General features: G+C 42.7%; 1 protein-coding gene across 4 annotated transcripts in view; it reads left to right on the top strand.

Moving 5' to 3' along the window:
- RASGEF1C (RasGEF domain family member 1C) overlaps window positions 1–12,303 on the top strand; it is a 69,619-nt gene extending 57,316 nt beyond the window's left edge. For 2 of the 4 annotated variants that reach the window (XM_072348079.1, XM_072348078.1), the window contains exons 11-14: window positions 1,200–1,295; window positions 2,565–2,688; window positions 4,503–4,575; window positions 4,990–12,303. In XM_072348079.1, coding sequence (XP_072204180.1) covers window positions 1,200–1,295; window positions 2,565–2,688; window positions 4,503–4,575; window positions 4,990–5,014 — 318 coding nt within the window. In that variant the 3' untranslated portion in view covers window positions 5,015–12,303. The remainder of the gene's footprint in view (window positions 1–1,199; window positions 1,296–2,564; window positions 2,689–4,502; window positions 4,576–4,989) is intronic. The other 2 variants (XR_011905176.1, XR_011905175.1) reach the window with 2 other exon arrangements.
- The last annotated feature ends 1,367 nt before the right edge of the window (window positions 12,304–13,670 follow it).

The following is a 13,670-nucleotide window of genomic DNA, read 5'->3' as shown; positions in this document are numbered from 1 at the left end:
GTCATTGCGCTGGGACACCCTGCACGGCGTTAATGGCATTGCTCTGATTGGCTTTGAAACGCTGGGAGGATGTACAGCACAGTGCTGTGTGTCGTTGCCATGTGATACTTTGGAGGAAGAACATGTCTGAGCTCATTAGCTTTCTTCTTTCCGCAGGAGGCAATTGTCCTTCAGCGTGTGGGTGGGTTGGATGGTTCGGGGAGAATCAAAAGGGAGTGAAATTGGAGTTGCTGGCACTAACCCAGATTTTATGCCAGCAAAGAGTCTGGATTGAAGCCAATGCTGAAATGTAACTATATCCACTTTTGTTGCTTTTACTACAGAAACTTGGAAAACAAAGCATGCAGGGCAACGTATTTTTATTAGGGAAATAAATACTGACCCAAAGACAGAAATCCCCTGGAAATGTGTGGAGAATTGGTATTCTAGGGAATGTCTTTGCTTCCTTTTGGATGCAGATGAGAACAAGCTCTGCCCACGCTCTGAGCTGACTGGTGGCTTTGTAGCTGTATTAGCATGGCACGCAGCCCATATTAATATACCTTCCTTCCCAGCAAGGCTCTTAGTTTATGTTCAGTACCACTAATGATGGTGACCTGGCCCCCAAGGCAGTGCAGAGCAGGGCAGAACAAGCTCGTATCTGCTGCAAAAAAATATGTGGAACCTGGCAGTAATTTCTAGCTGGGGATCAGGGCTGGGGCTCAGCTCTCCATGAGTATATTTTGACTTTGTGAGGCCATTTTCCTTGTTCAGAGACAGCAGTGGCTCTTCTGTTTTCAGCTGCCTTTAAGTTGCTCGATTCGTGTACGCAACAGCTTTGCTTGTAAAGAACCAATGGAGAAAGGAAGGGCTGTGAAGCTTTTTATTTGTTCCTTTTGCTGTCTGATCTTGTCATCAGACAAAGACGCTGTGGATGTACTGAGTGTTCATAAACTCAGCTGTTGGTATTTTCAGAGTCGTGGCATTCTGCTCAGTGTCCCTTGCTTTCAGTTCCTTGCATTCTTCATTCTCCTGATGGCTGAGGGCATCCCTTTATCCTGCTGCCATTTTGCTTGCCTCTCACTCTACTGCTTTTTAAGTGCCCAAAACAGTGAAAAGTAAATAGTTATTTTTTCCTCTTCTCTCCTGACTGAATTCTTCTTTCACGCAGAGAAAAGACTGAACTGGAAAGATAATAGTTATGCCATTTCTCTTCACAGATTGTGATCCCCTTCTTCAGCCTATTGATCAAAGACATTTATTTTTTGAATGAAGGATGTGCTAATCGCCTTCCAAACGGACACGTCAACTTTGAAGTAAGATCTGAAAAATGTTTTTATCTCCTTCTGATAGCACTATCTTAGATTGTTTGCCTGCAATTTCAGTGCAGCCCAACAAAGGCTGAATATGCCAAGAGGGACAATCTCGAGTGACTGCTTGAAGGTGAAACCAATCTCAGGATGTTTTTCTGACAGAAATGATGTATATGTTTCATATAAACATGGCAAACAGACCCTTCTGATTTGCTTCATGTGGGTTGGCTGCTGGAAATACAACGTCAGCAATATGCATGATTATATATATGGCTTGGAGGGGAGGATGACTTTCAGAAAACAAGGTGAAAGGTGTTTTCCTTGCACTTGTAGACAAAGCAGTGTAAAATGCTGTAATTCTGATTAACTTTCATTTTTAAAAGATAAAAAAACATGGCAAAGTAAGACATAAATTGATGGCAGTCAGTAGATAAAGACTGGAATATGGAAGCAGAATTACAGGCAGTGCAGAGTCTGTCATGCTGCTGATGTAAGGATTGGAATGTATCATCTCTTGCTCTTAAGTTTTACACAGAAGAATCCCACAGCCCTGGCACTGGGTGGCTTTGTATCCTGAGCAGATGCAGCTCTGTGCTGGGGAGGATGGTTTAACATTTGTGCAGCTTGTTGCTAGTGGCTGTGTGCAGGCACTCACGTTCTTACATTGTGCCACGCACTGCAATTGCTGTGTTCTTACATTCTGATGGGGCTAGAAATGAAATGCTTTTGAAAGAGCTGCCCCGTGTCAGTGACAAAACAGTTCTTTGGTTCTCAGACTCTTTGTAAATCATCTCTTCAGCGTCCCTTTGGTCAGTTGCATTACATTTGCCCTTCTGTCGGGGCCATTGCAAGATGGTGAGGTAAGGCAGAGCCTGGCATCCCTTCAAGTTATATGGAATTTTTTTGCCATGTGTGTTTACTGTTAGAAGGCCTAAAGAGCTGTGAGGGGTTGGAGTCACTCCACCTTATGTAACATGCCTAATTCCAGGCCCCCAAAGTTTACACCCTCTGTTCTTGCATATAACCCATAGCTTTGTTCATGGATAGCTCACTTAAATACAGAGACTACTTGCAAGAAGGAATGGAACATACCTTTCCTCCCTCTTTTCCCAGCAAACGAGCAGTGAAAATCCACCCATCTAAAAGATCCAAGACTCCTTTCTCGTAATGTCCTCGTGGTCAGGGGCCCTACGTCCTGATCTGCTGCTTGGATGTGGTTGTTTAAGTGAGATAATGGAGCTGTAACTGAATGGAATGGGTTTGTGCTTACAGAAATTCCTGGAACTGGCTAAGCAAGTGGGAGAATTTATAACATGGAAGCAAGTGGAATGTCCCTTTGAACAAGATGCTAACATAATCCACTACCTGCACACTGCTCCCATTTTTACTGAAGATGGTAAGACTGTACAATGTCTAACCACTGAAAATATGTCTCTTTATCACTACCAATTAACATCTTGACCCATCTCACTGACCAGTTCCATTTCCTTCCTAGCTTTCCTGTCACACAGCTTGTTTATTATCCCCAGACTCTCAACGTGCTTTTACAGATCAAGCCTTGTACCTCATGAAGCTGCTGATTACTTTTCTCTACACCATAGCTTGTCTGAAAGGCGCTGCTCTCTAGGAAGTTGTCGTGGTAGCCCTCTTTTTGCAATCAAGAAGCGAGGCCACAGAACCATGTTGTGGGCTGCTCTGAATGTCAGTTGTCCCTTAGCCAAATTCATGCAGTGATTGATGGAGCCAGGACTCATCTCTTCTGCAAACCAACACTGTCACCTATTCAGTGAACACAGCTTGAGGCTGTGATCGTTCAGCTGACCTTTCAATCTGCTGTCCAGCATAACAGGCTGTGCTGTTTCGTACTGCTTCATGTTGGCTGCTTCTTGGTATGCTGTCATGCACAGAAACTGTCTGCTGCTATCTTTCTATAGACCGTACTGCTGTTGGGTTTATTTTTCCTTGATTCTTTAGGCAGTTTTCTATACTGATTCAAGTTAATCACACCAAGCAGCTTTTCAGAGACTACTATGGAGCACTAAATGCTGCCTCAGAGATCCTACCTAAATACTAAGAGAAACAGCTGCCAAAATGGGATAATGAATGTTATTAAAATTATACGCATTGAAAGGAGACAGCATGGAGGCATTTGTTCTGCATTTAGGCTGTGAAGGGACATGAAGTGAAAGTCAAGTCACCATTGGTGTTTAAAAGTGCAGATTTCAGGCTGGTGAATCAAGAAAGGGTGAGCTCAACCCACGAATTGTTGGCATATTTTCTTTCTCATATCCTATGCTATATTCGTACTGTTTTCACTAGATGCCCTTTGTAGAAGCCAGAGCAGGCCTCCCCTGCTACCCAGGGGGGTAGTGATGAGCAGAATCACCCTGAGTAAAAGACAGGAGAATGTATTAGATGCTGCCCTGGCATGTGACGTACAGCTGTATGTCTGTAGGGCCCTCACAGCATGCAGGAGCAGCGCCCAACAGTTTCATATTAAAATGGGCTTGAATTATAGCCGACTTCAATACTGAGATGGTTCCGGTATTAATGAATTAAGCATCACTAAACAGTCAAACGAGGACATACGTGTGCATGCAAGTTACAGCCCGCTTTATTTTATTGTGTTTTTTAAACAGTGAGACATCAGTGTAAAGGAAGCTGTACGGCCCAGGTTCATGTTGGTACCATAAAATTTACCCTCGTGGCAAAGTTTTGCAGAATAGAAGACCTGCTTATTTGCTTCTGCTATGTTCCGTCTCTGGCTTCTGTAACTCGTTCTTATCTTGAAGCTGTTTTGTATTCATTTAAGATATCATGCCTCCCTTAGGCCTTAAAGAGATTGAGGAAGATTAAGTGTTGTTAAGCGATGGGAATAGTCTTAAATGTAAAAAGTTTATTTGCTACAATGTCAACTTTCTCATTTTTTAATGGAGGTCATTTAACTGTTTGACATTATTGTAAGCAGGTCACGCCAACATATTTTAACTCTGGGCTCCTGTTCCATCAAAACTAACCTAAGAGATTTCCAAAGATAGAGATATGAGCTAAGCAGCAGCGTCCTGCTGATTGCCAGCAGTGTGCTGAGCCACAAACCTATAACAAGCTGTCCTTACTTTGTGTTACAGGATAGGGTTTATGTGAATGCAGAGACATGGGGATTTACTACTCCCGTTGAAACAACATTATCTTTTCTTTTACCTTTTCCAGGTTTATATCTGGCTTCTTATGAGAGCGAAAGTCCAGAAAACCAGACAGAAAAAGACAGATGGAAATCCTTAAGGTAACCGCTGGTTTTATCAGCTCAGTTCTAAAAGTTCTTCCAAAATGCTGCGTTGATAGGCAGAGCCTGTAAAGTGCTGGCATTAGAAGGGTGACCTCTGATGGAGGTCTTTTCCATTTATGACTAATTTACAGAGCTGGAGCTGCACTGATAAAAGCTAATCTTAATCTGAGATTATCCACCATTTAAAGGACATCGTTCTCCACTTGTGCATTTCTGCAGTGCTGTAGCCATGCAGTAGAGGTCTCCGAGTTTAATGGAATCCTCCTGCAGTCTGTGTCTCTTAGAAGAGATGTAACGTGGTTTGGTGTAAATGAGAATCTGAAGCCAGTGATGTAAAAGCAAAAGGAAACACAAAACCAACATGCTTCATAATGAGCACTTATCCATTGTCCCTGTGTTTTAAATTCACAGATCCACTATTTTAGGTAAGACTTGAAGATGAAGAGATTCCTGCAGTAGGTCAAGGAAAAGAAATCCGCAAACATTTTGCACTACTGATTCCAAAGATGCCTGTTTGGGATTTAGACAAATTCTTTTGAGGTTTTTTTTTTGTTGGCCTTTTTTTTTTTTTTTTTCCTTCTTTTTCTTTTCCTTTTCCTTTTTCATTCTTTTGGCTGCCTAACGTGATGGATGAACTGGATTCATCCACCGAAATCAGCAGAACTGTGCACAAGGACGCTTTTCTAACTCTGAGACAGAGAGGAAGGACAAACATTGATTTGTGGCTGTGCCCAAACTGCGTCAGGATCGCTGTCACTTTTGCCTCTGAAGGAAAATAGAAGAAAATCAGGAGCATGGAGAACCATGTACTGCAAGAGAGAATGGGAAACGTGTAAAAAAAGCAAACAAAAAATAGGCGTAAATATTTCAGAAGCAGGTGCTTCAGACAGCAGCTCCTCAAACCCTCTGAGGATTATAAAACTGAATCTGACACAGCAGCAATCTGGTTAATTGCTGAATGAAGAAAGAAGAACTTACTCTAATGTTAGCAGTCCCCCAGCCTTGTTGAACAAAGCACTGACTGCAACTGGTATAAGCTTCCAGCGGATGAAGAGGACATCACTCGCACATAGATACCCATGTATGTCACACACAGATCACGTCAGCGTGGGAGAGCTGTGCAAACCCCGTGAATTTTTACAGAGAACAATCCTAAGTATGACTATTGCTTAGTTACTATTCCTGCCACTGCTGTTGTTTTTCTTACTGTGAATGTTGGCAGATCTGAGGAGGTTGTAGAGTGTATATGGTATTCCTTAAGGACCCCCTGCACCCAACACTTAAAGCTGAACTGAAGGAGATGGACTCAGTTTACCTCTATTTAATGTGTGTAGCCTATTCCCTAATTTCGTTCCTGCTGATGTGCATCCTTTAGAGGGCTTTACACTTAAAGGATACTGCATTATTATACAGTATTATACAGTACTGTTTATTTTGCAATGTGATGCTAAGAGGATAGGAAGGAAGAAGTAATTGCTCTGTGAGACAAAGGGTAATTGCTTTAAAAAGACAAAGGGTTTCAGACTAGAATTAATGCACTCAAGTACAAAGTCTGTCATTCATTAGCAGATAACCACTTTCTTCCTCTTTAGTTTTTAGGTTCTAAACAGTGTCTACCACTTCCTTACAGGTAATAGCAAGCAGGGGCGTCTTCTTTTTAAACCTGTACAGTGATCATGGTGCTACTTTAACATATATAAGAAGTGACAATGAACCATGTGGATGTTAGAGTGAAAAGCCAGAACAGTTTGTGTGTGGAAGGACTGTATGTATGTGGAAGGGCTGTTCCCACTTGCCCCCAACCCCCTGAAAACCTCAAAAAGCTTAGCTGAAACCTAAATGCCATGTGATACTTTGCTTTATTACTGACTTGATGCTGACCTTTCAGATGTTCCAGTCTGCCTATAATAGCAGGGCATAAAACTTTGTTTGAAATCATTAACTGCTTTATTTCAATTTAGAGTGATTCCAAATGGCCGTAGGGCTTGGAAAACTGAAGCTAATCATAAAAGCTGGCTATAGTGATCTGCACGTTCAGACAGAAAGCTGAAACTGCTCCTGCCCACTGCCAGGCCTCACAGAGGTTGTCCATGCATTAGTGAGGTGTTGAAATCTGAGGCATTGGTGAGGCGGCATATGAGGGCAGCCCAGGCAGCTGGGCTGATCTTGAGAGCAGTGGCCTTAGACATGCTCTGTGTCGTATGCTAAAGGCTGGTATCTCTAGTGCAGTTCTTGGGTTGGGTTTTGATCTGTGGAAACCTGTGCAATCTGGATTGTGTCCACATGGCATCCATTCTTGCAGCCAGCTGAGATGAGCCGTCGAGGTGAGCAGGGCAGCTTCTTCTAGGTTTGCGTACACAGGGATGTGATGCAAAGCGCTGACTCTCCTCTCCATTTACCTACCAGCACACAAATTAAGCAGGGAGAAGATAAAAATGTCATGTCTGTACTCGGGCTCTGTATGGACGAACCAAGTGTGAGGATGGGATGGTGTCCTTCCAGCCAGGGAGCAGTTATTCCGGTGATGCTGTTGATACACTCTGTTAATGTCCGTACATGAGCTGAGAGCTGTACAGGGAAACATGCACACGTAGCCATTGCTTCCAGCAGAACCATTTCCAAAATGATGCCATTAAAAAAAAATAGTTTTATTCCAACCAAATCCAGAGCAATAACCATCAACGTATCCATAAACAACGGTAATGCTTACATGTGTTTGCTAAATGGTCTTCTTTGGGTTGTCTTGTTTTGTCTGCATCTTTTTAATAGACACAGCACAACTTCATGGCAGGACGGGTTTTTTAGTTGTCTGAGACCCACTGTGGGTAGGTGGGCCCTTCCCTAAAACTGCTTTTTAAAGCGCAAATGCTCATTTTCCAATGGTCAATAGAGGCCGGTGCAGCTGAGGTGATAATACCCGAAGATGAATCAAATGTTCATTTCTCATGATATTTTACATCCTTGGGTAATTCCCACGAATTCAGGCAAGTATGAGTTAAATACTGTAAGTATGAGTTAAAATTCGGTCTCATAGCATTTATCACTGCTGCAAATGAATTCACATTCACAGTCCAGAATTTTCAAGCCCCAGTATTTAAAATGGAAGCATTGAAGTTAGATTTAGGGAGGTATTAAGGGCTTAGTGGGACTTTCAGAAGCACCAGATCATCTTTAAGCCTTTATATAATCCCACATTTAAAAGGGTTTTTTTTTCAAAGGTGCTGAACATCCTCATCTCTCAGTGGATACTGAAGCAATTAATGCTTCCTAGAGGTGCATGGCAGATTGATGCCAGTGCACAGAGCAGTATATGATCTCCAGAAATGCTGCTTGCACCTTGCAATATAACTGTAAGGCGTGTAGTCACTAGACTAACATGAAGACAAATTACAGTTATGGCATGGCTTTCCACTACTGTTTTTTGGTGAATTTGCCTCCCTGATAACTGCATGAGCTAATGCAGCACAGGGAACAGCAAATCTAGAGCTGAAGGTCTTAGTGGGACTTTCAGTAGCACCGGATCATCTTAGGGCACGTTAACACCTTAAGCCAGTGAGATGATACAGTCTTTCAGAAGCATTAACTTTGCTTCTGCCTATACAGCAATATTTTAAAAGGCCTACATTTAATAAGTCACTTCTGCAGCTCCTCTTGTGCAATCCAAGTGGCAGTACAAGTCCTGTTTTTTTTTTGAGAGTGCCGTTCTGCAACACAGGGTGAGATCCAAAGCCCATCAAAAAACAAGTTGTGTGCCTTCAGCTTGTGCTGAAGTCAGCAGAGGAACTTGCTCAGTGCCTTCCAAAAGACAGTTAATCATAGTCTTGCCCTCCATTTCACACCACTGTCAACCACATCACTTCATTAAAGGTAAGCAGATACTTAAACATAGATTTCTTGGCCATGACTAAATTTGGAAGGTAGGAAACTCGTGGGGTCTCACTGAGAAGAACCCCACACACCAGGGTGCACTTGCACAGCACATCGTTATCCCTCAGTTGTGCTGTACAGCTGGTGGGAGCTCCCCATGTAGGTGACAAAGGTCTGGAAGCAATCTGTGATCTCAGCAGTGCTGGGATCAACAGGCTGCAGACGCAGCTATTAAGGCACTTCAAATGAGAATCAGTTCAAACATAGAGATGTTTTCCTCAGCTTGGAAATGCATTATGATGTGGTCAGTATTGGTAAGATAATCACCTGCTTCCAAATCAAGACAGCCCATTACTGACACCTTGGTTAGTTTATCATGTTTTATTGCAATAGTTTATGCACCTTTTCTTAAAGCACACGAGCACTGGTTTGCACGATGGTAAATCCAGCTTAGAATAGCGTTCAGGTTACTGAATATGTAGGTGGAGTCATCAATAAGAAAATGTGTTGGTAGAAAAGATACTGTTATGTGAAACAGTCTGAAAATGTGATGCAGTTAACAGTATCTGGCCCAGTAATGACTGTGTTATGGGAGAAACCAAACTCAAGCTCAGTGATGTACCAAGGGAAAAACTACAATTGATTTTGATGGGTTTTGGAGCAGTCCTGCAACTACAACTGTAGCACTGCTCGAGGTTATTCATAGGGATTAAATTCCTTTGGCAACTTGAATAGTCCTTGGCCTTTTGTTAGAGCCAGTTGTAACTCTCAGATGGGCAGGTGCACTTAATAGGGTGAAAGTCCAGCCTTGGCCAAAGTCTTCTCTGATGCTGCTAAAGTTTCAGAAGCAAATTCAAGGACTGAATTTGATCCAGAGAATTAATTCACATCTGAGAGCAGAATTTGGCCTTCTGGCTTTGAAACCTTTTTGCTTTTTAAAGTGGTAGAAATCAGCCTTACTGTCTCAGGAGTGTGTTTTATCAGAAATTAAAACCCATTTGATTGTACACTGAGTATTTCCATTGTTACACCTGCAGAATAGGACTGGGGAGAGGTGAGGAAGCATGACAAATCTCCCTGCTCCTTTCTCAAAGGCGCAACTGCGAGCCACAAGCTTTTTCTCTTTTGTTATCCATTAGGTGAAATTACCTCAGTATTTGGTGCAGGGAATTACTGAATTGTGTCTGGGGAACAGCACCAACATATCTGATATCGATACAGCGCATACACTGACCAGGGTGCAGCAGTGATAGAAATTCCAGTACAAACTGTCATGTAAATTCCTGTCCAAGCCCTGAGGTTTGTGAAGATGCTTTGGAGGACTGGAAACGGTGGAGAATTTGTTACGTCATTGACAGAGATTTTGAGATCCAAACAGCAGGTAAAATAAGTACTACAAAATTATGAGTAACACCTTGATGATTGTTAACTTTTGTATTTCACAGCATGGCAGCAGGGTGGAAAAAGATAACTGTGCAAGTGCTATTCCTATTCATATCAATGGCAGCTGGGCAGGCCAAGGCAGGAGGGAATACAGTGACACACAGTGATGCATGCAGCAAGCTGTAGCAATACCTTTAGTTCAGCACTGGGTATGTTGGAAAGGAAGCACGCTGCCTTGGAGTGCCCCTTTCTCTGTAGTCACCAGGAGCTGCTCTGTAGTCCCTGAGCTGAGCAGGGGTGGCAACAAAAAAGTTACCTATTTTTTTTTTTTTTTCAGTGGAACAGATTTGGGGGCGAATCTGTTTTGTATTTATTTCTTTTACAGTTCTTTTTGCATATTTCCAGATATGCAAAAAAATATCAGCTGCATTGTCAGTGCGCACAGGAGGCACCACATTCTGCATTTTTATACTATGCAAGATGTATATTAGAAGTTAATAGCTTGTACGGGTGGCATTTCATACCCTCTACAGAGGTGCAAGACACAGAAACTCAGGCTAAAACCTCGATTAAAGAATAAAGCTAACTATGGATAACTTGTCTAGATCCCTTGCCTTGCACTGTGGCCAAACTCAGGCTGTAATGCTGTACATTCGGAGTGGCCTGGACTTCCATCTCTCCCCTTGATGCCATTCCCTCCACAGAATTGACATTTTGCTCTATAAACAGCTCTTGCAAAATGCCATGGGAATATCTTTCTGGTTCTCTGCCATACATGGGCTCCACGCTCACATACCAGAGCTGTCACTTTAGGAGTCCCTTCTCCCTTCCTTCCTGGCACCAGAAGTACCAGCCCAGACTAGAGCTGCAGTGCAGCATTGCTCCCAGGCCTTCCTGAAAGCAGAAGGCTTTGAGTTCAGAACTCACATGTCCTGTAAGTTAAAAAACTGTACAGTAAACTTCCTTCTGAAATGTGCACAGCCTATTTAATGGACCTGTGACCAGAAAATCCTAAAACCCAGCTACCATTTAGAGAAATGCAACTTCCTCAGTGAGCTGTAACTGGTCAGTATTGCATCATTGCTTTGATTATTTAAGTAAGCTTCTACAGTCCCCATCTTTGGGGGACAACTAAGCGTGTGATTGTTTCCTGATGTTTGGCATATGAGTACACAGAGTCCAGAAAATGGGGGCTACAGTCTAGATAGCTGACATGAGATGTATTTTCATAACAGCCCAGGCTGGATTAGTGCTTATAGCATGTCCTCGCCTTGAAGAAGAAGGAATGGTTCCACTAAAATCCTCCAAACTCACAGAGCTTTGTGAAAGATACAAGCTATTAGATGTGTTCTAAGGTAGGATTCTGACAAAGAGGCAAGTACTTCCCTTAGGAGTCGGCCTGTGAAATGAAATAAAACTGCCAGTATGAGACACAGATGGGAAATAAATTAGCCTCTAGGTTTCGGAGCTCTTCACTTTTAGCAAGTCTTCATCAGTATATGAAGGTGAGAAATCAGAATCATGGAATCACAAATCAGATTGTAGTTTGGCTTTGTTTGTTTGTTCCCACCTTTAGCAAGCCCTGTGAAATGTGTCAGTACCAGCTATCTTAAACCTGTACCCTAAGAGCATAGTACTCCAAACATACATTCACAGTCCTAAAAACAAGTAAGCAGAACTGTCCTTATGGCCAGACTGAGGAAGTGAGAGATGTGTCTGTGGTCACCTGGAAAACACGTGCTTTCAAAAAGTTACCCCAAATTGTTTGCAGCTTTTACATTCCAGCTATTCTAATTGCTTTTTACTACCGTGCTTGGGGAAAAAAAAATATGGAAATAAATTAGTTTTTAAGGAAGAATAAGCTAGGATATAAAGGAACTATGGGTTAAAAGACTGGTAGGTACTGATTGCGTGATGAATAGGAACAAGGGGCTGTGTTTTTTCCATAGCTTTTTCTTTAAATTAAGCTACTTCATTTGCAGGCCGAACTGAATTCCCTTTCCCCTCCACAAACTCAAACCGTATAGATTTGTTGGAAGCCCTCAAAGCAACAACCAATGCTTTATCAGCTGCGCAGGCAGAGAACAGTAAGGTTACTTGAAAGTGGCTGTTATGATTTGGTGACTGTACATAGATATTGCAAAATGTTAATGGTAAAATGCATCCTGTACCCCCATAAACACTGCAAGAATAGCATGGTCATTGTTATGCTTTATAGCTGTTGTGGAAGATGTCTTAACCCGCGTTCATGATGATAGTGCCAATCCTACTCCCATGCCTTTTTATACAGTTGTGGTAAGATTGTTATGAAATCCTTTTGTCAGTCATGTTCAAGCTAACTTACCTGTGTATAGAATTTATATATTAAAACCCCCTAATTTATACTGTGTTTTAACAGTTTGCCTGAACTGTCTCTGGTTTCTAAATTTTGTAATGTGAGTGTCGAATAAGAAGAATAAAAACACCTGGCCCAGCTGTATGCATTTTGTTCCCCAGTTTTATTTCAAGTAGAGTTTTCAACACCTCTGAACTACAGAATGAGCTGGAAAGAAACGGGCTGCTCTGAAACACCAAAAAACACAGATACTCCCGACTCAAGGCTGCAGCTCATGAATATGCAGATAGGTATGAAAGTACCTGTGCTGTCTGCTATTCCTTGCTTCCACTGCACTGCTTCTCTCTTCATACTCAGACACTTGGAAGACTGCAGTGAACTGTAAACTACAAGGGAAAGAGACAAATCCTATTGTTTCCCACTATAATGTGTTTTCCCAAATAGGAGACGTGGGCTCAAAATACCACGATGATCGCTGCAGCCTGGCCTGAATGTTTTCAGCCTGTTCCTATAAAGCTTTGTGGTACAACTGATGTTTAAACATGTTCTTTTCATTATTGGTATTGCAGTAGTTGGAGAGCTTCTATGGAGGGACCCGTTTCAGTAAGTATGTACAGTAAGACACATCCATGCTCCAAGGAGCTTAACATTGTTTTAAAGAAAAAGGCTTAGCAGTGGAGTTTCCTTGACAGAGCATTACACTGCTTTTGTGGGTTGCTTTTGGTTCTGTCTGGCTGTGTAAGCAGCACCACTTGACTGCAAAGCCTGCAGAGATGAAGGGTGCAGCCCCTCGTTCAGCCCAGTGCTCTCGCAGTGGCACAGCCCTCATGAAGAGCAACTAACTCTGGCTGGGCTTCCTCCGAGCTGGAGCTTATTAAGGCTGAACCTTTATCAGGTTAAAGCCTTTCAGTCCTCAGAAGACTCAATCATGCCACAAGCAGAAAGAGAGAGAAGCTGAAGTTTCATCAGCGCCTGTGAGCCTTGCAATAAAAGGGAACAGATCGGGTCAGCTCAGCCCAGGGTGACCCCAGCACCGTGTGTTACAGAAGTTAAAACCAGAGTACACACAGGAGAGCAAACATCTTGCCTGAGCAGCAGTCTGCCAGTCACTGAGGGCACAGCATTCTGATTGTCCTTTGCATTCTCACACAGTGTATGGATGTGCCATAGGCTGCAGAGGCAGTTCCTGTCAGCCAGCTGTCACAGCTCGAAGGGAGCACTTATCACTGGGCCACAACTTCACCAGTGCAAATAAACACAAGTGCACATATTCAAGTTCTGCCCCCCTGATTTCCTAAGGAAAATTCCAGTAACTTATTAATGAAACGTGTCTCCAAGCCCAGATCTGAACTTGCCTTTTTTGCTGCTGCTACTTGCATTTTTGCGTTCTTCTGCACAAACTGCAAACCTCCTAAAAGTTTCCCTTTAAAGACTAAAGTGCCAAGGGATGGAGGTACCACTGTCGTTGGGCTCTCACTGCTGATTCACACCACAGCTCCTGTTATCT

The sequence above is a fragment of the Excalfactoria chinensis genome, chromosome 13 (assembly GCF_039878825.1).
Source record: "Excalfactoria chinensis isolate bCotChi1 chromosome 13, bCotChi1.hap2, whole genome shotgun sequence".
NCBI classification, from domain to species: Eukaryota; Metazoa; Chordata; class Aves; order Galliformes; family Phasianidae; genus Excalfactoria; species Excalfactoria chinensis.
Note: the sequence above shows the minus strand (reverse complement) of the source record. Positions and strands in the feature narration are given on the sequence as shown.